We start from the raw sequence: 26,452 nt of genomic DNA, 5'->3' as shown, positions 1-26,452 counted from the left end.
AAGAGCTAGACCATCCTGCTACAAACAGTTTGTCCATACTTTGTATAAAGCTATTGTTTCAAGCTAGTTAGTCACCCATTGCTTTCTATAGCCACATCTATACCACCTGGGCTAAGTACAGACAGTCAAAAACCCTGAGGCTGAGTCAATTCAATCTTTGCAGGTTAGCCTAAACTGTGTAGATTGAACTGATAAGCAAGTGAATGGACATTCACTTTTGATTCCAGAAATGCAGCCACATGCCTGCAGTGACCCAGGCCAGAAGCTTGAATCTGGAGGGGATCTGGAACAGAAGTTCAATAGACTGATTTAACTGATGTCAGTTAAGTCTGATGCTACATCCACCCAGGTTTATCTTAAATTGGTTTGGGCCAATTTGAAAGCAGTTTATGTGCACTTAACTTCTATTGTGTTACAGATTTGAGCCAGTTTCTGATCACTTATACCGGTTTATGTATAATTCCTATCCTTAGCCCTGCAGGGCAGACCTGGGAGCCCTGCCCTACCCCCTCAGACCTTCTCTATGTATAGTCAAACCTGCAAATTAGGTGGTGTAAACAGTATAGAGCAGGCCTGAGTGCACTCTCAGGTTCTCCGGAAACATGAATGTGGTGCTAGAATGTGTATTTAGTGCTGCTCTAAACCATCTACAATGACTGCATTGCAGGCTTTGGCACCCCTAGTAAGTTGGCGGGCCAAGCTTCTCAGCTGCGCTCCCAGGATTGCCCTGGGGGCTGTATGGCCATGGCCTATATGATCTGAGTAAATAATTTAGTAAAATCTGTGCTAATCATTTGTTAGCCCTGTACTGTATTTCAATTTTTTACTGAGTCAATTTAAAGCTTGCTTCATTTTTAAGTGATGGCAGAAAGCTAAAACATTGTCATATTCTTCTAAAAAACAGATTAGGATTACATAGACCAGGGTCAACATAATACTTGGAAATAAATGAAAGACTTACCACTCTTCTGCTTTCACATAAACCCCATATGTTTTGTTCTGAGAATCAAGAATGAAAATATCAGAAGTGTAATTACTGTTTGAAATGGAGTTTTGCATAGAATGGCCCCAGCAACACAGTCTCACACCCACACAGTGTCCCTGGAGGGTCTCCCTCTCCCTCTCCCTTATATACAATCCCTACAGGGTCCCTCACATACACATACATGCTCACATACACAGGTAACGCATATACACATGTGCACACGCATGCTGTGTGCCCCTGCAAGGGTCTGGGTCCAGGTTCATGGGAATGGGAGTGGTTAGTGGGTCAGGGGGTGCTGGCAGGTGGATTTCCCCTGCCTACCTGGGTTGGCACAGCTTCATGGCCCTGGGACTGTGAAGAGGGACTGGGCTTTCCTAGCTCCTCAGCTGTCATGGGTTTGCTATGTCTCAGGCTACAGCAGTAAAGTGCAACCCTAGTCACAGCCTGTCTCCCTGGAGGGAGGGGGAACCAAAGCAATCCACGCTGGGACCCTGGAGGACAGCATGGAGACTTCTATCAATAGTGTAAGTGTACAAGTGTTCATTCATCTAGTAGAAACTCTACTGGAGGCAACTTCTATAGCATCATATGAAGAAGTTCCTATGAGACCCACTATTTTTGGTCCAGTGAAAACTCTTCAGCACTTAGATACATAGTTTTTATCAGTGGACTTCAATTCCACTAGTAGAAATGTAATGCTCGTATACACTCTAAGTGATAAATCTGGTTTCAATATTACTACACGATTTACAGGAGAATATTCTCAGTCACTTGCTCCATCCAGACTGGGGACAGAGTGCCTAGATTGAAGTACTGCACAGAAAGACCTGGGGGTTACACTAGACCATGACCTGGATGCAAGCTAACAGTGTGCTCTTGTTGAATTAAAAAAAAAAAAGCCAACACCATACTAGGTTGTATTAACGGGAGCATCTCATGCAAAACAAGTGAAGTGATTCTTCCACTCTATTCAGCACTAGTGAGGTCTCACCTGGAGTATTATGTCCAGTTTGGGGCCCCACACTTCAAAAAGAATGTGGACAGTTTGGCAGGAATTCAACACAAAGCAACAAAAATGATTAGGGGCATGGGAGGCAATACTTATGAGGAAAGGCTGAAAAAACCTAGGGTTATTTAGTCTGAGGAAGAAAGGACTGAGAAGATTTTTAAGTCTTCAAATACCTGAAGGACAATTACAGATAGGATGGAGATGGGCTTTTCTCTGTGACTGTAGGGGACAGGACTAGGAGCAATGGCCTCAAACTGCAGCAGGGGAAATTTAGGTTGGAGATTAGGAGGAAATTCCTGACTGTGAAGGTGGTCAAACATAAGAACAGGCTACCTAAAGAAATTGTAAAATCACCATTCTTGAAAGTTAAGAGTAAGTTAGGCAAACACTTGTCCAGAATGGTTTAGTCAGGGATGACCCTTCCTTGAGATGGGGGGCTGAAATCAATGACCTTATGAGGTTCCTTCCAGCCCTATTTTCTTATGATCCATAAGAATATAGTGATTGTAATCTTTAATAATATTAGCAACAACATATCTAGAAACCATGTACATATTGTTCATTAGTTATTCCAAAAGGCTGGCAGCTGGTACTCACCTGCACTACTGTTACTTTCTCTCCCAGGTTAAGTGAATTCAGATGCACAGTCAGGGGACCTTTTATATCCGTTTCCCTTTCATCTGTCCTATACTAAATACATATATATATAAAAATAGAAGATTTTCATGAGAAGAAAATTATTTAGAATCCCATTGTTACCAAACTGCCACATGAAGACACATTTATGATGCTTCCTACAATTATTTTAGCTGTTTTAACTATATGTTATCAGTGACCTACATCACAGAAAAATCTCTTCTTTGGCAGAGTAATATCCAATTTTGATTGACTGTACTTCACATAGTGGAACATGGTAGCATCTAGCAGAGCAGGGCTGCTAGGGTCTAATGAACGTTTCTTCGTTCCTTCATAGGATCCTTCCACTGTGAACGTGAAATCTCTCTCTAAAAAAAAGAAACGAAGCATGTGGGGAATGTTAACAATACCTTCCCAGAAAAGCCTTTACACAAGCAATTAAAAATGCGCTAAGTAAAATCTTAGCCCTACAGAAGTCAATGACAGATATGGTAGCCAATAGTTTTGACTTCCATAGGGCCAACATTTAACTTTCAATATTTATTTCTCCCTACTTTTACTTTTTGTTTTTATTGTGCTTCTCTGCAGTAACACTGTGGATCATGTTTAGATGAAAACTCAGTATTTCAAAATGGCTTTCCTTGAGCTACGTAAAAATTGGATCATAATGAAGGAGTCTCAACCCGCTCCCCTGCCCCTCACCCCCCACCACCATAAAAATACTATCCATTCAGGATTCTCACAAGATCACTTGAGATGCCCAGCCCCAAAAAAAAATTAAATAAAAATAAAGAAGTCATCTTTGAGTGAGTCCAGAATTGGAACTGGTTTGGGTTCTTTTTTAAACAAAAGTGTAAAGTACAAATACCTCCCCAAATTATTGTTTGATCAATTTGATGATTGATTGTTGCTCTGTTGTATTCATTTAAATGACCCCTTAACATTAAATGGTGATGAAGAATGGCTGCATTTAAATGGACATATATGTCCAGAAAAAATGCTGACATAATAATGGGTTAATTAAGATGAAATTCTAGCACCACCTAGAATTAATTTATTGGGAAGGAATGAGACTGTTCCATAACTGTAATCTTTTATAATTTGGTGTAATTTAAATTGGTCATTAGATGTCTTAGTCTTTCAGTCTGTGAGCTAAGATACCTGCAAACTAGGAACTAAAATTCATTGAATTACTCCAAAGCAGCTTTCATTAGGTTTATCAGGATGACATGAATTCAACTGGACACTAGGGCCACATTTAGAAGAGCATGGACGTGTGGTATGTGATGCCAGAGACGCACTGTGGTGCCACACACCACACATGCAAGGTAGCAGTGTGGGGAATGCCTGCAGCACAGGTGGGGGGGAGTCGACCCTGGGAGATCCTGGGATCAAAAAAAATCCATGCTGAAAAAAAGCAGGGTGGCGCACATGGCGGCAGCTCATGCCGCCCCAAACCAGAGCCTGGCTAGTCAGAGCCACACTCCGGTTGCCAGCCAAGCTTCCTGCCATGGCTGCAGCCCTGGGAGGACCCCAGGTAAGGCTGCTGGGGCCAGCATGGGCATTCCCTAGGGCATTCCCCTGGGGCCAGCATAGGCATTCCCCAGGCATTTCCCACACAAAGTGTGCCACTGCTACTTGTCCCTGGGGAAACAAAGGTCCATGCTCATCTGGATGTGCCCTAGGAGTTTTTAATACAGGAGTTAAGATTTTTCCAAACCCAAATGATCACTGTGAGATTCTGCACTGACACTTGGTCTCCTTCAGTTAATTCATGAATGGCCAGATATATCAGGTTGGAGTTAGTCTAGGTTGCAGTCAGATTGATAATGGTAAGTTTTGCACAAAGAAAATAAATAAGTCCACATGTACTTAATTCACCACAAATCTATTTCAATTACAGTAGTAAGTTCTTCTGGTGGGCAGTTTCTTAGAGGATATCCAGGAAGACTACAGCTACCTGTCTGGGGACACCACAACAAGATGTTCAGAAAGACAAAGAGAAGGCTATCAGACAGGAAAGGATGGGATGCGGTATCCTGATTCAGAACAATGAAATGAGGGCAGATTCAGCTGGGTGAGATCATCTTTGGCTGTTTGCAACACAGCAGACAGACAGTGATACAGTGATGTGTCTGAGCTATTAAAATCATCTGATCTTTTCTCTCCTGAAATCTGCCTAGCTTTTAGCTGCTAATGGCACTTGCAGAAAGGTATACAAGATTCTCCTTTACCAGTGGATAGAACAGGCATCTTTTGCCAGTATGGTCTTTTTACAGGACCATGAGCAGTAGAATATCTTCTTCTTCCAGTACATGGAGACACTATCTACCACTTTTCCAATTTCAGTCATACAGTTATAACTACTTAATAAGTCTTACTTCTATGATCCGTCTCCTTTTTTCCTTCATCCACCTGTACTTCTAGACAGCAAACTTCTCGAGACTGTAAGAGATGGTCAAGAGAATAGTCAATGGCAGAGAATGCTACAGAAATGAATTCAAGTGCACTGTCCTACTTTCTTGCTATCACAGTATGGGACTGTTGTAGAGGGAGCAAGCTCAGCACTTGTGATATCTAAGGCCCTATCAACACTAATAAAGTTGTTGGGACTGATTCTCAGAACGTGTAAATCAAGGAAGCATGGTTACAATCAATGGAGGCAATTTACAGGCTGAGGACCTGGTCCATATAGTTTAATTATAGTGTGGCCCAGCTATGTTATACGGCTATTTTCTTTCCTCTATGAAATATACAGTTCAGTGATCACCTAATAATAGAATTCACCATAAGACGTCAAGTGGGTAACGTAACTAGTAGGGTGAAAGTGCTAGACTTTAGGAAAGCTGATTTAAATGAACTCAGGCGATTAGTCAAGGACGCACTGCAGAGTAGGCATTTTGAAATGATGGGAGCCCAAGAAGGGTGGCTGTGCCTTAAGGAAACGATCCTTCGGGTACAAAGCGAGACTATCCCCATGCGGGGTAAAAGAGGGAAAGGGGCCAGGAGGCTTCCCTGGCTGACCGCAGAAATCCAGGGCAGCCTAAGGGCCAAAAGGGGAGCACATAAAAAGTGGAAACAGGGAGAGATCACCAAAGACGAATATACCTCCTCTGCTCGTGCTTGTAGGGAGGCAGTTACACGGGCCAAAGCTACCATGGAGCTGAGGATGGCAACCCAAGTAAAGGACAACAGGAAATTGTTTTTTAGATATATAGGGAGTAAAAGGAAGGCCCAGGGAGGAATAGGACCCCTGCTAAATGGGCAGAAACAATTGGTGACGGACAGGGGGGACAAGGCTGAACTCCTCAATGAGTTCTTTGCTTCAGTGTTCCTAAGCGAGGGGCATGACAAGTCTCTCACTGGGGTTGTAGAGAGGCAGCAGCAGGGTGCCAGATTTCCATGCGCAGACCCTGAGATGGTGCAGAGTCACTTGGAAGAACTGGATGCCTTTAAGTCGGCAGGCCCGGATGAGCTCCATCCGAGGGTACTGAAGGCACTGGCCGAATATTTCATATTCATTGCAGAGCCACTGGTGGGAATATTTGAACGCTCGTGGCGCATGGGCCAAGTCCCGGAGGACTGGAAAAGGGCCAATGTGGTCCCCATTTTCAAGAAGGGGAGGAAAGAGGACCTGGGCAACTATAGACCAGTCAGTCTCACCTCCATCCTTGGCAAAGTCTTTGAAAAAATTATCAAGGCTCACATATGCGAGAGCCCGGCAGGACAAATTATACTGAGAGGAAACCAGCATGGGTTCGTGGGAGGCAGATCGTGCCTGACCAATCTAGTCTCTTTTTATGACCAGGTTATGAAACGCCTGGACACAGGAGGAGGGGTGGATGTCGTATATTTTGACTTCAGGAAGGCCTTCGATACGGTATCCCACCCCATACTGGTGAACAAGTTAAGAGGCTGTGACTTGGATGACTACACAGTCCAATGGGTGGCAAATTGGCTGGAGGGTCGCACCCAGAGAGTCGTGGTGGATGGGTCAGCTTCGACCTGGAAGGGTGTGGGCAGTGGGGTCCCGCAGGGCTCGGTCCTTGGACCGATACTCTTTAATGTCTTCATCAGCGACTTGGACAAGGGAGTGAAATGTACTCTGTCCAAGTTTGCAGATGACACAAAGCTATGGGGAGAAGTGGACATGCCGCAGGGCAGGGAACAGCTGCAAGCAGACCTGGACAGGTTGGACAAGTGGGCAGAAAACAACAGGATGCAGTTCAACAAGGAGAAATGCAAAGTGCTGCACCTAGGGAGGAAAAATGTCCAGCACACCTACAGCCTAGGGAATGACCTGCTGGGTGGCACAGAGGTGGAAAGGGATCTTGGAGTCCTAGTGAACTCCAAGATGAACATGAGCCGGCAGTGTGACAAAGCCATCAGAAAAGCCAATGGCACTTTATTGTGCATCAGCAGATGCATGATGAATAGGTCCAAGGAGGTGATACTTCCCCTCTATCGGGTGCTGGTCAGACCGCAGTTGGAATACTGCGTGCAATTCTGGGCGCCGCACTTCAAGAGGGATGCGGATAACCTGGAGAGGGTCCAGAGAAGGGCAACTCGTATGGTTAAGGGCCTGCAGACCAAGCCCTATGAGGAGAGACTAGAGAACCTGGACCTTTTCAGCCTCTGCAAGAGAAGGTTGAGAGGCGACCTTGTGGCTGCCTATAAGTTCATCACGGGGGCACAGAAGGGAATTGGCGAGTATTTATTCACCAAGGCGCCCCCGGGGGTTACAAGAAATAATGGCCACAAGCTAGCAGAGAGCAGATTTAGATTGGACATTAGGAAGAACTTCTTCACAGTTCGAGTGGCCAAGGTCTGGAACGGGCTCCCAAGGGAGGTGGTGCTCTCCCCTACCCTGGGGGTCTTCAAGAGGAGGTTAGATAGGCATCTGGCTGGGATCATCTAGACCCAACACTCTTTCCTGCCTATGCAGGGGGTCGGACTCGATGATCTATTGAGGTCCCTTCCAACCCTAACATCTATGAATCTATACTTTAAATTTATTTTGCCAAAAAGCGACAATGTAGGACACCAGTAATTGTTATGTGGTCCTTAGGTAAAAGGTCGAGGGCTGTGCCATATTAAAAGGCGACTAGATTGGGAGCTGAAGCTCATCACTGTGTTTCACTAATTGTCATTATTCAACAATACAGGACTTTGAAGGGGATGTGAAAGTGCTTTCAGCTTTAATATTCTTATTACAGCATCCCCCAACAAGACACACTGAAATAATGTAACATAATTGCTTCAAATGTTACTTCCTTTCCTTTCCTTTGATCAGCAAGCATGTCAGAAAAGTGGAGGGTTTGGGTAATTTCGCATCTCTTCCAGCCCAAGGCTTTCACAACATGAAAATTGTGTGGGTCTGCAGACTGTCAAGAAGTTCAAAACTTCTGATTTCAGCATGCATCTCAACAGAAAAAAGTGGTTAAGAGTTCTGCATATGGGGTCATTCACTCCCTCTCTAATTCTAGTTGAACCATGAGTATTGATATGTAAGGCAGAGATTAGCATAGAAAATACAAGTTACCACTAATACTCCATTAGTAACAGTGTTTTCAGGAACAGCTGAACTGAAAAACAAAAAGAGACATACGAGTATTTAAAAAAATGATTTACAGAAGCACAGGTAAATTTTTGCTTGATTTTTGTCTTGCTCACTTTTGTTCTCAATCTTTCTACATCAGCCTTTCTAGCCACTCCTTTCCTTCACTTTGGTCTTGTGTCACTACCTGCCTCTGCACCCATCTTCTCATGCTCAGTCTGTCTCCAAAGTAACCTCACATTCTCAACTCCTTTAATCAATTTTGTCTTTGTTTACCTTTTTTGTCTCTCCTTCGACTGGATTATAAAACAAATAGCCACATTCACCTCAAAATCAGTTATGTATATCATTCCAGTCTGGATTAATTGGAAAATGAGTCATTAGAGGGAGAGGAGTGGGGAGAATCTAAGGATGTGGCAGGCATACAGGGCCCCTTCTGTATCACTGGTTCCATCTCACCAAACAGCCTCTTGCAATGACAGATTATATAACATTTTATTTTTGCTTACATATTTTCCAGTGCAAACTCCACCTCCAGCTCTTCCTGGGTCTGAGAATGAAAAGAAGGAAATTAACAAAATCATGCAATAAACCTTCTCTCTTAGAGACAGCCCTGTTAATTGACTCTTTTTCCAGACTGGCACTATTTAGAAGTGTTCATTCTATTGCAGAAAATAGAACTCTAGGCTAGGTACAGACAGTCAAAAAGCCCAAGGCGGAATCAATCTAAGTTATACAGTTTTCTATAAGAAGAATAGTTTAGATTGGTAGTGAAGAGAACACACAATCACCCTTGGGGGGTGGGGTGCAAATCTTAAACTGAGTTCTCCCATTTTTAAACCAGTCTGTGTGCACCAAACTTCTGTTCTGTTATGGATATAGACTGGATTCTGATTACCTATACCAGTAAAAATACAATGTTTGTATCTGGCCATAATAAATTTGTCAATTGGATATCAAAAGTGACAAACAAAAATTATCTAAAAGGTTTGCAACAGGGGACCTATAACCTTTGGCTTTCTCCAGGCTTCACTAGATCTGTGTGGGAGAAGAGCACAAGGACAAGCATAGAACAGACTGTTCCTATGTGCATGAGCTATGCTGAGGAGTACCAGGGTTTTACCAACAGGCTGCAACTGAGAGGAAGAGGGGAATGCAGCTTTTGAAAATTCATTTGTACAAGGCTCAAAAGTTGGAAATCACTCCTTGCGATTGGCACTTGTGTGCTGTTTAAGAAGAACACAGTCTTACAAGTTGCAATGGGCAATGCAAATTATGTTGGAGAAATGCTTAAGCAGTGAGATGTTGCCACAACAGGACCTTTTCCTACAACAGCTGACTAAATGGGGAGCTTGAAGAAGGGCAGATCCTGGATGGAGCAGGGGAGTATTTTGAAAAAGAGCAAAAAAGTTTCTTTGCAGTAGGCATTCTGCCAAAAAACTCTCAGCTGGTGGTGCGTGGAATGCTCTATAGCAAAATCTTAGAAAGTAGACACCCTAAATAAAACTAACAAGAGGGATTGAAGGACCAGGTTGGGGAAGAAGACAGTTTTCCAAAACAAGGGCTTTGTCATTGGAATGGAATAATTAGCAGGATGGAACACTGTGTTAATGTAACTATCTTGTGTTAACACAGTTTTCTTCAAATGGAAATCTGTATATTTTTTAACAGAAGTATAACAAGCAGAATTTACCCATGCATGGAATTACTAAACAGTTCCCAGATAAGCTGCTCCTGCCACCTCCTCTGCCAACCCCACCTCCTCTGCCAACCCTAGCCATTGCTCTTAAAGCAGCAGCGCCAGCTGCCTGGGACTGTTTTGGAGTTCCCAGCATGGGTAAACTGTGGGGCTGCTCCTGCTGCCAGAATATGCAGGAAAGGAGGGGAATTTTGGCACCCTTCCTAACTTAGCACCAGGAAAAATGCTCTTCTCACTTACCTCTAGCAATAGCTATGCTACTCATTTTGAACATAAAGTAAAACTATGAATTAGTTGCCATAAGCAGGTCTGCAGGTTTCAGACCAGAGAGACTAACAAACTAACTTTTTTTTTATTAACTCTCTTTTTATTCCAACTGTACACCAGAGTTTAGCCTTCACGACAAGTCTAAGAAACACAAGGCCTAGCCTGAAAATGTATGTGCCTAAAAGTGTCAGAACCTGACCTGTAACGTGCGTCTATTCTTATGTTCTTCTGACATGTCCATCATCTTAGCATCTTAGTGCATACACACACAGAATAATGGTTTTTTACTTATATGAATCTATGAGGTAGGCTATGCCTATCTCAGTGTTAGAGATAGGGAAACTCAGATAAAAAGCGATATGAGGATTTGGCTTAAGCCGTGACTCAGTGAGTCAGTGTTGTAACAAGGAATAACTAAGTTTTCCTAACCCCCAACACATCACTCTTTTCCCATCATCCAGCCCTTCTTTTAAGGCAAGCTGTTTAAACACATGCAAATGAACAAATATCTGCAACCAATTATCACAGCTGGAGCTTGAGACATTGCCTATTATTAAAGTTCTCCAGAACAGCACATGCAGGATATCCTCAGTTGCCCAAACCCTTGATTATCTATGTGGCAACTTTTTTTTTTTTTAACTTGCAACTTTAGGTATTGTGTAATAACTAGGGACCTACTTAATTCACAGTTTTGCACAAACTGCAAAATCTGTGAAATTAACAGAAAAATAAATAAATAAAATGCTTTCTCCCCAGTGGAGTCCAGCAGCCCTTGCTAGTGGGAGGGAAGGCGCCAGTTGCCAGGGCAGCATGAAGGGCAGCAGACAAGACAGCAGCTACCCCCTCATCCCTCCTTCCCCCGCTGGGGCCACTCTGCAAGCCAGCACTGAGGGAAGGAACAGCACAAATGGCATGGCAGCTGCCCCCCTTCCCTCCTCCCCCCCTTTACCCCCCCAGGTCCTCTCTACTAATCAGCACCAAGGGATGGGGCCACTGCAAAATGCCCACAAAAATCGGTTCTGTGTGCTGCAAGTGGGCCCTTCTTGCAGACAGCACCAGGGTCAGGGCTGGACTATATCAGACCCGATCATGCCACAGATGGACCCACAGATGGAACAAAAGTGCCCTAAGGTGCTCCAAAGTGGACTGCCTTCATCTGATTCCTTATCAAATGAGTGTTCGTTTTTCACACAATCAGCCACTCTTGAAGCACTCTGCAGCTACCCACACACGTCACAGCATACCTCTAGAGCACTTTCAGGGGACCAATCACACAACAAACATAACTTCTGTCTGTGCCCAATGTCATACTAATGTAACTATCCTGCTTCTGGTACCCAGGCTATTTAATTTAGAGCTAATCCTGGGATCTCTGTACAGCATTACAAAGCATACAGTAGAGAACAGGACAATCAGAAATCAGCTAGTGTCCTTTAGTTTTAACCAAATACAAGACCATCTCAACTGCAAGCCCATCTTAACAGCAACTGTCCAACTGAACAGGAAATTCACTGAAAACATTCTTCAATACCCTGAAGTTAAGGGTCCTTGTTAGGATTACTATATATTCAGGTTTTTTTCGGGCATGTCTTTTTTGGACCCCTGTCCTCGTGTCCGGGTGGGTTTTTAAAATTTGAGCAAATGTCCAGGTTTTTGCTTTTCCTCTGCTTTCCCAGACTGGTTGCCTGGACCTGGAAGCAGCAGGCAAGGTGATTGACTGTCAGGGGTCATATGGTCTGCACGTGGGCCCCAGTAAACTGCTCCCAGGTAAGAGAGACAGAGTGTGTGTTTGCATGTGTGCGTGCGTGTGTTTGTGTATGTGTGCACGCGCTGTGTGGACAGCAGGTCTGGGGAGGCAGGGGCTGCAGGTTGGGAGGGAGAGGTACCAGCAGGGCTGCGGGGGCAGGCAGGGAGCTGCAGGCCAGGAGTGCAGGGTGGGCACCAGCAGGGCTGGAGGGCAGGGGCTGCAGGTCAGGAGTGTGGTGCACCAGCAGCGCTGGGGGAGCAGGGGCTTGGGAGTGAGGGGCAGAGGCAGGGCATGGGCATATCAGTGCCCCTCCCCAATCATATACCCCTCTCCCCACTACCCCCTTCCCTCTCCCACCCACAGATGTCCTTTTTCAGTACAAGAAATATGGTAACCCTACATGTCTAGTGCCCCTTGAGTTCAGTAAAACACAAACCTCTGAAAACCAAGAAATGCAAAATTAAGCTACATGAGAAAGGAGCCTTAATACATTACCCTTTTTTTGAGCAATGTGCCCCAGCTCATCCCCAACACATATTCAAAACACTGCTTTTGAAGATTCTGAGACATTCAGGAAATAGGATGTTTGGCCACCATAGAAATCTAACACTTCCTCTTTAGCAAGAGCAAAATTTCAGATTTGGAAAGGTGTACTGAATCAGAAGTACCTTCCTTAAACAAAACATGAAGCCAATTCCATGGACTACTGGCTATTCCAGGGTGCGTCTCTTTCCCTGTTCAGGAAAAGTTTTAAAGATTTTAGTTGTCTGGATGTAGAACAATGTCCCATCCAGCTCTAATCATAAAGTATGCCTATAAGTTAAGAAAAATAAGATTGCACAGGTTACTTTAGTTCTGGCTTTCCCTAAGTTTTGAGTTTTTGACTTCACAACTTTAAAGGGGCTTTTTAAATAAAATGAGAGAATATGGGAGAGACTGAGTGCTCACATAATATTTTAGATGCAATGCAATTTAAGAGAGAAATTTAGAATTGTTCATTGTTTCACCTCGCTCAGGCTGGTTCATAGAATCATAGAAAATTAGGGCTGGAAGGGACCTAAGGAGGTCATCTAGTCCAACCCCTGCTCAAAGCAGGACCATCCCCAACTAGATCATCCCAGCCAATCTCACCTTTGGATTCAACTCAAAGTTCAGGCACACTTTTCCTCCAAGCTGGATATTAGCTATGTCAAAACAAACAGTGAAGAGGTGGTCATCTGGGGTGACTGTATCTTCATCACAAATTTTCAGCTCCAGGATGTTCTTGGAGACAGAGGTAAATAATGCTGTAAATGCTACATTGTATGCTCACAGTCCAAGGAGCAAGAGGAATAATGAGGCATAGTTTATATATAGCCTACGTATCAAAGACACACAGATTATGACCTGCCCCAGCGTGGAACCTCATTTATTTTAATGGGTCTCGGATCAGATATAAGTTTCCACCCGGTAGATCATATTTCAAAATTACGCAAGGAAAACAGATACAAGATATGACAATGCAATCTCTGTTCTGAAATGGTAATCTCTTCAGAAAATTTCTTGAAAAGGCATGTTTGTTCATGTGGATGATTCTGTATATAGATTTATGATATATGTATGGTGTTATGCAAGTGATAAATTGTAGAGCTATATTTGGTGTGTTTTATATATATATTATGCACCTTTGACTATATTGCCTGCACTCTATTCCTGCTGGGACTAATTTTGACATGCCACTACTTTCAGCAGCTTCAAATAGATAAAAAAAAAAACAAAAAAAAAACAAAACAAACAAAAAAAAAAACAACATTCCCTTCTCCCCCAGATGTGCCCTTATCCTTTTAAAATGTTACTGGTCTGAAGTGCAGCCTAGGTATTCTTCAGCTGTAGATTAGAAATAGGATTTCTCTCTTCTAAGGGCTCAAAATGAGTGTGTACAGAGATGGAATGGTTTATACTAGAAGGGTTTCCTCAGAACCACTTTATAGTTAGGGAGACCGTATGGGACAATGTGAAAATTGGGACCCTGTCCCCTAGCCCTTATCCCAAGTCAGCAGAACTGCTACAGGCAGAGGCAGGGGCAGGGCAGCATGGTATAGCTCTGGAATTACTATTCAGGAAGCTAAGAGACTCAATGGCCTGTTAATGACCCGTTGTTCTTTACTTCACATACGTTAATAATCATCTCCCCTTTTTAATGGTCATTCCACTAATCAAGCTAATCTAGTTTAGGGGCAATTTTGCTGTCTGCTAGGGCTTCCTATTTCACAGCTCAGGACACTCCACCTCCCCACCGGACTGTGCCCTGCATCCAGGATGCTCATTTTAATTTTCACCTGCCAGCCAGGACAGGCCTCCAAAATCTGGGACTGTCCCAGCCAAACCAGGATATAAGGTCACCCTAATTACAGTGATCTTCATACTTCACAAGCAAGCTTGCTAGTCATGAGTGAATAATACAACTATTTCAACTTCATGCTGATAAACTGTGATATGAGGAAAAGTGAGATCCCACTATGTAAGGAGTAAGGTAATATCCCTCAAAATAATTTGTAAGCCCTCCACTGCAATGGCCAAGATCCTTTGAAGGGTGCCTGAGGTATGATGAGATAAGCAAGGTGCGAGGAGACAGGCAGGTAAGCACAGGTTCAGGCTTGTCCCTGTCTGGTCAACCCCCCACCCCTACTGCCTGGCCTCTCTGCAAGGAGGTAAGCACTGTAATATATAAATTACTTTTTGAAATCAGATGCCACCCAATTTACAAAATTTCTGGAGAACCGCCTTGAGTCTAATGAGGGTGTCTTGAGTCCAAAAAGGTTGAAAACCACTGCTTTAGTGATTTGCTCAATGTCCTGTTACTTAGAAGTTGCCAGAAACCAATAAGAAAAACCATATGAAAATAGCTAGGCTTTCAGTGTTTTTGTGGTGTTCATAAGCAACTGGGTCTATGTGGTTTCTTCACACTACTGCTACCTGAAGAGCAAAACAAACAACTGTTCTGCATATAAATTATAAATATGTCTCATTTAAATTCCTGCATTATGACAGTTCACCAATAGTAGTGATGTCATTGACTTGAGGCAGTCACAACTGTCCCAGCCAGTTTGAAAAGTAGAAACTGGGTGCAACCAAAAAAGAACTGTTCTGGATAGCTAAGGTCCATGCAGTGAGTCACTGTGCAGTCATAGAAGCATAGGACTGAAACGGACCTCCTAGCTAAAGTCCAGTCCCCTGGCTTTCCTAGGCAAACACAATTTGAACTGAGAGGCTGTAATCCTCCCGTTTCATAATATACTTTCAAGTGCTTTTCCTTAGTATTATACTTCTCAGACTAGCTAAAGCTATAGTTCGTTCCACATGATGATATTCACTGTGGATATTTTTTTAAATGTATACCTTCTGTCACTGCAAACAATGTTACCATAATTTATTCATTGGTAGTGTAAGAGTGATGCTGTAGCTGTGAGGCTCCAGAAATTATGTGGGAAGCAAGAATTTCTCAGGGTGATATTTTTTTTATTGGACCAACTATGTAGTAGGGATAAAATTAGACAAGCTTTCAAATGCAAAGCAATCTTTGTCATGGGGACATGGTAATAATGATGGATGGATATGGATGCAGGTTATGGAAGGCAGCACAGCAGCTAGCCAAACAGTGCAGCAAGAACTATTTCCTAGACATTAGCTATACTGGTTGAGTGTAATGTGGTTGGGGGAGGGAACCACATTCACTGAAAGGTGAGTGTGGGGCTCGAGCTGGATGTAGAGGTTGGAGGTATACTGTTTGCATCTTCTCCCCCACTCCTCCTTCCCCACAATTACTGTAACAGCTAGGGTTACCATACGGCCAAGTTTTCCCAAACATGTCCTCTTTTTTGGACCTCTGTGCTGCATCCAGGCAGGTTTTAAAAATAAGAGGAAATGTCTGGGTTTTCTGCTTTCCCAGGCTGGCTGCTTGGGACTGGGAGAAGCAGGCAAGCTGATTGGATGTTGGGGGAATCACATGGTCCCCACAGGGGCTTTGGCGAGGAAGAGAGAGAGAGAGAGAGAGAGAGAGAGAGGGCACACACGCAATGTGGAAGCTGCTTGGGCAGCAGAGATGGGGGGGTAGGGGGCTGTGGGTCAGGAGTGAGGGGCACCGACAGTACTAGGGGGCAGGGGCTGTGGGTCAGGAGTGAGGGGCATGGGGTACAAGATGGGTGACTGTGGGCTGGACGTGCAGGGCACTGGCAGCACCATGGGGCTGCAGGTCAGGAGTGAAGGGCACCAGCAAGGGGTGGGAGCAGGGTACTGCTGTCTCGGAGTAAGGGGCTCTGGCAGGGTTGGGGTCAGTGGGTCCAGAGTGAGGGGCAGCAGCAGGGCTGGGGGGCATGTGGCTTGTCAGTGAAGGGCAACAGAATGGGCAGGGGCAGGACACCAGCATATCACTGCCGGTCCCCACCATCATATTCCTCCTCCCTCCCCACCACCCCTGCCCCATCCCATCCCATGACAGATGTCCTCTTTTTTGGACCTGGAAATATGGTAACCCAAGTCATAGCACTATGTATGACCATACTGAACAGTCAGCTTATTGTTGCTGCAGAAAGAGGAACGTAAAAGCATGTAGGTGGGAAAGGGTTAGTAGCAAAATGCTTAACACGTGAAGCTAAAGATGCTCTGGGTGACCCTGAGAAGACTCCCACCATTTTCGTGTTTCAAATGAAACCAGGTACTCAGCAGCCAAACACTGATGGTATGGTATGATTTTAAGTTTTTAGGGCACTTAGTTAGTGCAACTAGTATGAAATGCAGGGTGCAGAACATCTGGAACTCCTGACTCAGGTGATATCAAGAGGCCTGCTATGGAGATCCTCCAAGTACTGACAGGAGGGAAGCTGCTGGTCTTACCTTGACTTGTCTTTGTACTATGAAGTAGAAAGTCTCATTCCAGATAGGGTTTTTGCAGTTAAAGATAGTTCTAGTCCGAGCTTCCTCAGCAGAAGCTGTTGGTAGCCACAGGCACACATAACAATCAGTTTGGCTCACTGTATAAAAAAGGAGTGTAGCAATTAGCTTTGTGAATATTGAGCTTTTCATTTCAGTTACCTAACTGAAAAAATATTATTTGCAATAGACTCAAAAATAGTGTTTGACTTAAACAAAACATTTAGGGTGTGGGCACAGGAATATGCATGTAGCCCCCTCAAAAGGGCTGAAGCTAGTACCAGTCTAATTGTTATGCGTGAACAACCTGACAATGATCCAAATGCAGCAAACCTGCTCCATTTCTCAGCTGGTTCACACAACAATTAGAATATACCAGCTGCTGCCCTTTTAAAACATTTCCCTTTGAAAATGTTGTTTTGAATATATTGAAAATATTTAAATGAAATAGTTTTGTGATTTTTTTAAACATTTATTTCAGGCTAAATGATTTGTTGGATTCCATCAAAGTTTCTGCAGTTTCCAGCAGGGCTGTGCAAAACAACACCGTTCCACCTCGACTACAGTTTCAACATTTTGATGGAACAGTGCTTCATTTCAGGTTTCATTTTGTTTCATTTCATTTAATTTTGAAAGCACTGTTGTTTCATTTCTTTTAAACTATTTTGCTGTTTCGAGATTATTTCTACGTTTTGCCTGTAAGCTATAATGGGGAAGCACTAAGCTGCCTATAACTGCCATTTCTTGCCTGATTCGATGAAACGTACAGAGATGGTAGCCTCTTCTGAAGGCATGAAGGCTGCCAAGTTTCAAAGAGATAGATGCAGAGGTTTCTGGGAAACTGCACCTCAGGGGGGTGACAAGCAGGAGCTGGGAAGCAGGAGCAGCCTCCTGCGATCCAGCAGGCAGATTGGGGGCCTGCACCTCCAGGAAGGCTGTGGGGCTCTGCTGGACTCCTCCCGGGGGTGTGGGTGGGCCCCTATCTGCCTGTCAGATCACAGGAGGCTGCTCCTGCCGCCTGGGATGGTGCTGGTCGCAGCCCGCACCCAACTCTGGGAAGACTGGTGCTGCCGCTGGCCCCAGGAGGCAGAACCAGCCTCCTGTCATCCGAAAGGCAAATCGGGGGCCTGGCCGCACCCCTGGGAAGGCCCTGCTGGACTCCTCCTGGGGGTATGGGCCCCGATCTGCCTGCCAGATCACGGGAGGCTGCTTCTGCCACCTAGAACCAGTGGCAGCACCAATCTTCCCGGCGCTACCCAGCGCCGGTGCCAGGCAGCAGAAGCAGGGTCCTGTGATCTGGCAGGCACATCAAAGGCCCGCACCCGCAGAAGGAGCCCAGCAGAGCCCCACAGCCCTCCCAGGGGTGCGGGCGGGAGGCAGCTGCTGCCACCTGGGACCGATGCTGGGCTCAGCCCACACCCAGCACAGCGCCATGGAGCTGAGCCCAGGGGAGGGATGCGGAGTAGAGCCCCAGTGCTGAGCTCCACCTCCCTCCACCAGGCTCAGCTCCCAGCAGGTCACACCTTGTGGAACTCAGCCCGGTGGGGAGGATCTCAGCGTAGAGTTGGGGATGAGCTCCGCTTCCCTCCACCAGGCTCAGCTCCCAGCAGCTCGCAGCCCCGTGGAACTCAGCCCGGTGGCGGGAGGTGTAGCGCAGCACCAGTTTTGCCCGCCTTCCGGCACCGGGCTGAGCTCCATGGGGCTAGCAAAGCCGATCGGAGCACAGCCCAGTAGCAGGCAGTGGGCAGAGCCAGTGCTGCGTTCCTATCAGCTCTGCCAGCCCCACAGAGCGCAGCCCAGCGAAGGGAGGCAGGGAGAGCCAGGGCTGTGCTCCCTGCTGGGCTGAGCCACATAGGGCTGCAAAGCAGCTCGGAGCGCAGCCCTGGCTCTCTCTGCCTCACACTACCTGGCTGCTTTGAAATTTGAAACGTTTTAACTGCCCTTGTTTCATTTCAAGGCTGTTTCAACGCGCTTCATTTTCTTTTGATTTCACCGTTTCAAGCTCAAAACGAGTCAAAACAGCATCAAAACGAAACAGTCAGCAAAGCTTCGCACAGCCCTAGTTTCCAGCTCCCAAAAGTGTATTTCTCAACAAATTGACTCTACCAAAAATAATTTTAAAAACAATTTACTAGTTGTAAACGTAATACTGAGATTAATAGTAATGAAAAGACAAATACACAAGAGAAATGGGGAAAAAAAAAAAAGAGTACAGCAACTGGTTTCTCCACAGCACCTTCAAACATGCATCCTACCCAGAGAGGAATGGCAGTGTGGGAAGCTGGCCAATTGAGAGAGTTGTTGCTTCTGAAATTGAGAGAAAGGATACTCTTTCTTGTTAAAAAAGGGAGGGGGGGGAAGTAATTTTCTTTCTTATTAAAATTGCTGTTTGTTTTCTCAACTACTGGTAATCTAAAATAATAGAGGTGGTTTGGCCTGTTAGTCTGAAGTCAATCAGAAAGTAGGGCAAGGTGACATCTTAGGGCATTTATACACGTGCTCCAGGAGTGTCTGCTGGGGGAGGGAGGTGCTTTAATTAGAACGGCTCCAAGAGCCACTCTAATAAAAGTGCCCAGAGTATCTTGTGTATCAGCATCCCTGCACTTCCAAATGGTAGCAGGGGTGCTATTTATAAAGCTTGCTGAATGAGCTTTAGATAAAACACCCCCACCTCCATTTTGAAATGTGGGGATGCTGATACATGAAATAGCAGAGGCTACTGGAGTATGGTAATTACCGTGCTGAAATTACAGCATATCAGAGCAGCCTCTCTGCTCATGCATAGGTGCCCTATGGCACCTTAGAGACTATCTGGTTCAAAACTGGCATAAAGTTTTAGAAACTTATGCCAGCTCTGAACCAGTTAGTCTCTAAGGCCACATCCACACGAGCATAGATGTTTGTTTCCCTGGGGACAAGAATCAGTGGCACACCTTATGCTACTTGTCCCCAGGGAACGCCTCTGCCACATAGCCTCTAACACATGGCAGGTTACACCGGGTGGGGTAGGGGAGGCTAGGGCCAGAAACTGTACTGGCCCCAGAAGACTTACCTGGGGTCTGGGAGCCTCAGGGAGCTGCAGCCATGGCAATCCTGCCACCAGAGCCCTGGTCAGCAGCTGGAGTGTGGCTCTGACTGAGCAGGCTCTGGTTTTGGGCAGTGCACACTGTCCCCATATGCACCACCCCACTTTTTTTGCATGGATTTTTTTTACACCAGGGTCAAAAAAACCCTTGCACTGCTACCTTGCAGCACGGAGAACACATGAACGTGTGGTGCTGCAGATGGGTCTGCAGTGCTATATACCACACGGCCACACTCATCTGGACATGGCCTAAAGTGCCACACCTTACATTACCTTCTGCCTGACTTAGTCTTACCTTCTTCATATTTCAAAATATGTAATATAGATATATACCCCCTATCCACCCAAAAAAATCTTTATAAGGTGTTACTCTATAAAAATCTTTATAATAAGGTATAATACAGAGAAACTAACAACAATTCAGACTACATGTAATAACTGATAACCAATTGATAATCAATTGTAGTTCGAATAGTTTCAGAAATATAAGGAAGCCGTAGGAAGAACAGAAATACTCACAACAATCTGCCTTACGGAGATTTCTCATCCTGACAACTTTCACAGTGAGCAAGCACAATGGTGTTCCTTCTTGCTGCAAGCCAATGGAAAAAAATGATGACTAGGGAAATATGGAGATAATTAACTCTGTGTATTTCATTTTATAGCAGACATGAAGAGAGAGAAAAAATAAATATCTAAAAAATATAGTTAGCATAGTAAGCAATCAGTGCAAATAAAAATATTCCATAGATGAGCTTCACTGTAATTTTTGTACTGAAATACTTCCTCATGCCTAGACAGCATCCTATGATTACTGACAATCAAAATCTCATGTTCCCTCTTCCTGTTTAGCTATGTTTTTAATATGATTGGATTTTTTACATCAATTTCATTTGAAGAGGTTATTTTTTATTGCAGTTCCTAAAGGAATAGAAAAAAATACCTAAAAAGTATTATTTCAAGAAAAGCAAAATATCAACCTTGTAAAATCCAACTGCTTGCAATGAACACTATAACTGCATACACATGAAAATTCTCCCAGGTTTGTTCTCCTGGTAGAGAAACTCTCAGAGCTACGTGTACAGATATTTGATTGCCAAGGCCCTGAAAAGTAGAGACCTTGCAGTGCCAACACTGTACAGCAGGGGGTGAGGGGAAAGGGCTGTTCACACATCTCCACATACTCTGCAGGCTTGTTCAGTCTGCCTGGTGACAGGCGGCAGCAGTGCATAGGGCAGCCCTGATTGCCTGACCCAGATTACCCATGGTCAGGCTGTGTTTCCCTGCAGCATAATATGGGGATTCTAAAGGTGGCATGTTCTGCTCCCTGCTGGAGCAGCAGAGTCCAGCAAAACACTGACCCCTTGGAGGGGATGGGGGAGATGTTGGAAGACTGTGTTTTCTTCTGAGATGAGCCACAACACGTACAGACATTTGATCTCCCAGGAGAAACTCTGGCTGTTTCCCAGGTTATTTTTTTCCTGGAGAAGCCATTTTTATTTTGGGAGAAAAAGCCTGAACATCTATACATTTGTGGCTTCTCCTGAGAGACCAGAAACTCCCAGGAGAAACTGAATGTCTGTACAAGGTCAATAGGATTGTCTTCTCAACTCTCAGGTGGAGGACAGCTGATCAGAGCCCACCATTTTCCAGTGTGTTGAATAGAAAATGGATGAAAATAACATGCTTCTTCCTTGATTAAGGATAGCTGCCCTTTTGCCTTCTCCCTCACATTATGGGTCATCATCTGAGCACTTATTCATGGGTTAACAGCATCATTTATAGAGTTCTGCAGTGCAAGGCAATCTTAGTTTGAGAGAATCCCTGCCAACCATTTCTACGATTTTAAATCATGTGGATTCATGTACCACCAGATGTTTTGTTTGCCCCTCTGAGTACATGCATGTGTGCATACATATACATGTGCATGCACATACATGTTCACTTTGCTTTGTTTCTGAGTTTTAAGCCCAGCATATCAAAGCTAAACTCACTGGGAGGTTCTATCTTTAAGCTGATTCTGGGTAAAATCCACAGGTTACCATAGTCTCAGATAAAATGGCTGACTTTTAACTTTGCAATAAGGCAAGTGTCTTTCAGCATTAGTTATTATTTATATTAAGGTATCGCCTATCAACTCCAATTGATATCAAGGCCCCACTCCATTAAGCAGTGTTCAAACATTCAATGAGAAAAAATACATCCTCTGAAGATCCCTCAGTCTAAATAAAGAAGACCAGATAATTGGAAGGAGAAAGGAATTTCTATTGTCCCTATTTTACAGAGAAAGAACTGAGCCATAAGAGAGATTTAAGTTGCTTTCCCAAAGTCCCCTCAGATGTCTATTGAAAGCTAAGAAATAGTTATCTCCTGAGTTCCAATCCAGTGCCTTAATTATAAAAGCACTCTTCTTTCCACAACTGTAGGGTTTTGGAAATAAGTTTCACACACTTAAGAAATAGAAGTGACAAGACTTAATAGCTGTTTTTCCTTGTTTGTTTGTTTTTTAGTTTGGTTCTTTTCCTTTTCTTTCTAAAGTTTCTGATGCAAATGCAAAGAAAAAAAATAAAGGAAATGGCCTCATTGTCTGCTGCAACAGCCTGTAGATTGCTTTTTTTGCCCCCTGGATGCAGAGAAAACTGATTTCTTGACGTGTACCTAGACTTCACTCCAGCTTTCTGTTGTCTTCCTTTCAGTTCTGAGACACATTAACACAGCAAATAATTTCTACCACTCACATGTAGCTGATGGAACAAATGTCGGTACAGCATCTATTGTATCACAATATGATATTTCTTACATGGGATCATTTTATTACCCATGTCTCTATGACTATCACAATTATAACTTACTTCACTGCTGTAATACATATGTTTGTACTCCATTGGAATTAACAGCTTCAATACCACACAATATGGGTGGAGATTTTCAAAAGTACCCAGGCCCTTACCAACATAGGTTTCACTGAAATGCTGGAAATCCTTTGCAGGGTTCCATATAAAGGGTGAAATGGTGTCAATCCCTTGACATCATTATGTCCTGTCTGCCTCTATTATAATGTTGAATGCAGTCTCAGTATCCCCTCAACAATTCATAAAGCATGTAAAGCTTATGTTCAGCATAAATTGCTTTTAAAAATCTCTCCCCTATCTCCTATTCTAGCTAAAACTCTTATCTTCTTCTTTGTCTAAATAACTTCAACTTACAAAAGAAAATTATTCAAGGTAACTGCTCTCCCACTCCACATATGGGTTCACAAAGTCCTGTGAAATTTACTGAGCTGAAACTTTCAAGCCAGCTTTTGTTATTACCATTTTTATTTCAATGACCACAATCCTTTAAGCAAACTCTCCTGGGTCCAGCCTTTGTAAACACACTGTAACTGAAAAACACACAAAGTAATTACTAACCAAATTTGGAAGGATTTGCACTGCCCTGGTCTAAGATATCACTGCTCGGGCCCAAACTGAATTCAGGATTTCCAAATGTCATTTTATAGAGTCCCTGAAAGCACATAGGAGCCATGAAAAATCACATGCTAAATCTTAATTCTTCAGTAAGGAATTCCAAAGTTGTTCCAATGATGTAAATCCTAGAAGCTAGATTTAATCTACAAGGAAGAAATCTCATATACAAAGCCCCAGTGGTAGTATCCTCTGAAATGCTTCCTGTCCATCTACAGATCCAGCTAAGCATAGTAACTTAAGGGTTTCAGTACGTGGTTGGTTAAGATGATGTAATGAATGGGGTTTAAATTTCTTAGAAACTGTGAAACATCTTAGATAAAGCTGCTTTAATCAAAATGGAACAGTGCCAGAATATCACTTAAATAAGGGTCTGGGGTCCTAAAAACTAGGGGGAAAGCCAACAGGACTGAGGAGCACATAAGTCAGACAGAGAAATATATTAAAGGTGTTTGTAAGAAATGGTATCTTTGTATATTCTAATATAAGAGTAAGAGGTATGTCAAACCTGAATTAGTGGCATAACAGGATTAGAACCGAGAAAAAAATCTGTAAATCGGTGTAATGGAGAAAGGAATTACAAACAGATATCTGGTCAAGAATAAAAGACTATAATTATGCAAATGTATGACACACAAAAGCAAAAACAGGTTAAATTGTCCTGCAATTATTAGAACCTTTCACATACAACTAGTTGTAGAAGACTCACTGAGCTAGCCTGATTAAGAAACACCACATACTGTGGCCAACAATGTATTTTTTATTATTATTAGAGCCATTAAACCCTCCGCCACACTATTGTATTCCACAAGAAAAAGAGCTGAGGTTATCAACAAGTTGCACAGGCAGCCATGGTACAAAATTAGCAAGCTTTGTAATGGCTAAAGCAAAGCTGACGTTTTTAACCCTGATGTCAGGCAGAAAAGATGCAACAAATTATTACCTTGTATTAGCATAAGTGAAACATGAATGGGGGGGGTGAGTAAAGGTAAAATTTAAGCCTATGGACACGATAAAATTGTCATAAAGCATGCTTATATACAAGATTAAGTAAAGATAATAAAGGGTAAGGATGTAAAGAGTACAGCTGGACATGCCTTCAAGACTGTTGAAGTGACTTGCCACAAGGTGCTGTGCTGCTGCTCTGATACCAGATGACACTACTCTGCTCTGCCTGTCCTTCAGTATTTGCCTCTGAGATGGATCTTCAATTAAGGTCCAGTTGCTTAGTATTTTTTTCCAGACAACTTATTTTTTTTTCTTTTACTGACTTTATGGACAGGCATTTTTGGGATTGTTTTTTACAATCTGACCATAAATTCATGGACAGTTCACAACTCTACCTTTATGTTCCCAGTGCAAGTAACCAAGTATGACAGCTAGGTTGAAAGAGATTTGCTTCAGTGCAAGTACTGAATAAGCCTGAGGCTTAAGGCTTTAACAATTCTGTCGTTCCCAAACCATCACCTCCTTACAGTGCCCCTCCCCTGCCTACATTGGGCAGATGGGATGATGGTATGTGAAAGAATGAATGAACACTGATCCGACATCAGTGCTCCAGGAGGCCACTCCTAGCAAGCAGCCTCCTGAAACTCAGGTGCAATGCAGAAAAGAAAAAAAAGACTCAAATTCATGTTCAGTGGTGGAAGGCTCAGAGAGGTTTGTCACTTTAACAGTACACTAGCTGGTCTATTTAGCAATTCGCCCAACTCAGTAGAACTGCCTGAGACAATGATAACAATGCCATGAATAAACTATGTTCCCCCAGGTCAATACAAAGGAACAATCCTTGCTGCACCTATATTTATACCCAAAAACCCCAAATTTTTGTTCCAATAGATTCTTACCCCAATACCTAGACTAGCTTTTATAACCCCCATGTCCCTCAATGGGTTAACTGCCTTATTTATCCCTACTGACTTATTCAACCTACCTTCAGCTGTCTCAGCAGTGCCCCCTCTTCAAATCCTTTGTGTTTAAATTCTGTTCTATTTAAAACACCAGCTTTTCTGCAAGTCTTTGCATAGCATCTGAGGGAGTAACCTATCACCAAAGAAAGCTCAGGCCTCTCTGAACTGGTCAGTCTTTAAGGTGCTACCCTGCCCTGCCTTCTGCCTGACTTAAGATTAACACAGCTAACTACATCTCTCAAAATAGATTCAACATTCACTTTTTCACACCAAAAGTAACATAGTCACATGAAACTTTAGAAGGGGAGATTTCAAAGAAAGATGATTTTTCAAAAAGGGTCTAAAGGTCAAAGTCAAGGAATTCTAAGCCTAAAAGGACGCAAGCATGTTCCTTAAAACATAACACCAGAGTCTCAGAAGTCAAGCATACACAGAACAAAAAGGGGACTATGAAGGCAAAGGCAAACCTAGTATGTCAACATGGTAAGGCTCAAAATGGTTGTAATGTTGCTGTATCCAGGATATTCCTGAAAATATTTGAGATGCAAGAGAGAAAGGGAGGTTGGTGACATTTTTTATTGAACCATCTGTATAGTTATAGAGCAGACCTCATAGTTTGCTCTGAAGTTTCATTTAGTAATAAATAAAGTGCAACCAAATTCAATAGCAAACCTGAAGGGGAGCAATAAGGGCAGCAATGCCCAGCTCAAGTAAGAGTGGGAGGCACAAACATAGCCGCCACCACCACAATCAGCATGATAGCGCTTTATGCTGCCTCACAAATTGTGGTTGCCACAGGTGATGAGCTGCCCTGCTGTCCCCCCGATGAAATCCTACCATGTAAGCCATTAGTTATTACAAATACCTTACGTACCACTTGTGATCATTACATTTTTAGGCACAAATAGTTTCCTCCTATATGTTTGTACAGCTTCTAGCATGTTAAGATCTTGAACCTGTATGGGGCCTTTCTCTACTACCATGATCCAAATGATACTTAACTAGTAGGAAATGGTGCTTTATTCATCCTTATATAATATAAGCTTTTCCTGTTCAGGCTCTGCCATAGTTGTGTTATGTAGCAGACTTATTTCTTCATTATTCATTTGATCTGAATACTTAGATTATATTAGCCATAAATCTGATACAGTACTTAAATTATAGTGACTTTGAATCTGGTGGCCT

The 26,452-nt window shown here is 43.5% G+C and overlaps 1 protein-coding gene across 1 annotated transcript in view; it reads right to left on the bottom strand.

Annotated features, from left to right (window-relative positions):
• Window positions 1-26,250, bottom strand: part of LOC102572619 (cytosolic phospholipase A2 epsilon) — a 49,871-nt gene extending 23,621 nt beyond the window's left edge. Inside the window, exons 1-8 of the mRNA XM_059721346.1 lie at window positions 26,142-26,250; window positions 13,032-13,207; window positions 8,697-8,737; window positions 8,173-8,215; window positions 5,012-5,075; window positions 2,835-2,998; window positions 2,592-2,684; window positions 962-999 (exon numbers count right to left, since the gene is read on the bottom strand). Of these exons, the coding sequence (XP_059577329.1) occupies window positions 962-999; window positions 2,592-2,684; window positions 2,835-2,998; window positions 5,012-5,075; window positions 8,173-8,215; window positions 8,697-8,737; window positions 13,032-13,207; window positions 26,142-26,250 (728 nt within the window). The remainder of the gene's footprint in view (window positions 1-961; window positions 1,000-2,591; window positions 2,685-2,834; window positions 2,999-5,011; window positions 5,076-8,172; window positions 8,216-8,696; window positions 8,738-13,031; window positions 13,208-26,141) is intronic.
• Window positions 26,251-26,452: the final 202 nt, after the last annotated feature.

This window comes from Alligator mississippiensis, chromosome 2 (genome assembly GCF_030867095.1).
Source record: "Alligator mississippiensis isolate rAllMis1 chromosome 2, rAllMis1, whole genome shotgun sequence".
Taxonomy (NCBI): domain Eukaryota; kingdom Metazoa; phylum Chordata; order Crocodylia; family Alligatoridae; genus Alligator; species Alligator mississippiensis.
This window is presented reverse-complemented; position numbering and strand designations above follow the sequence as displayed.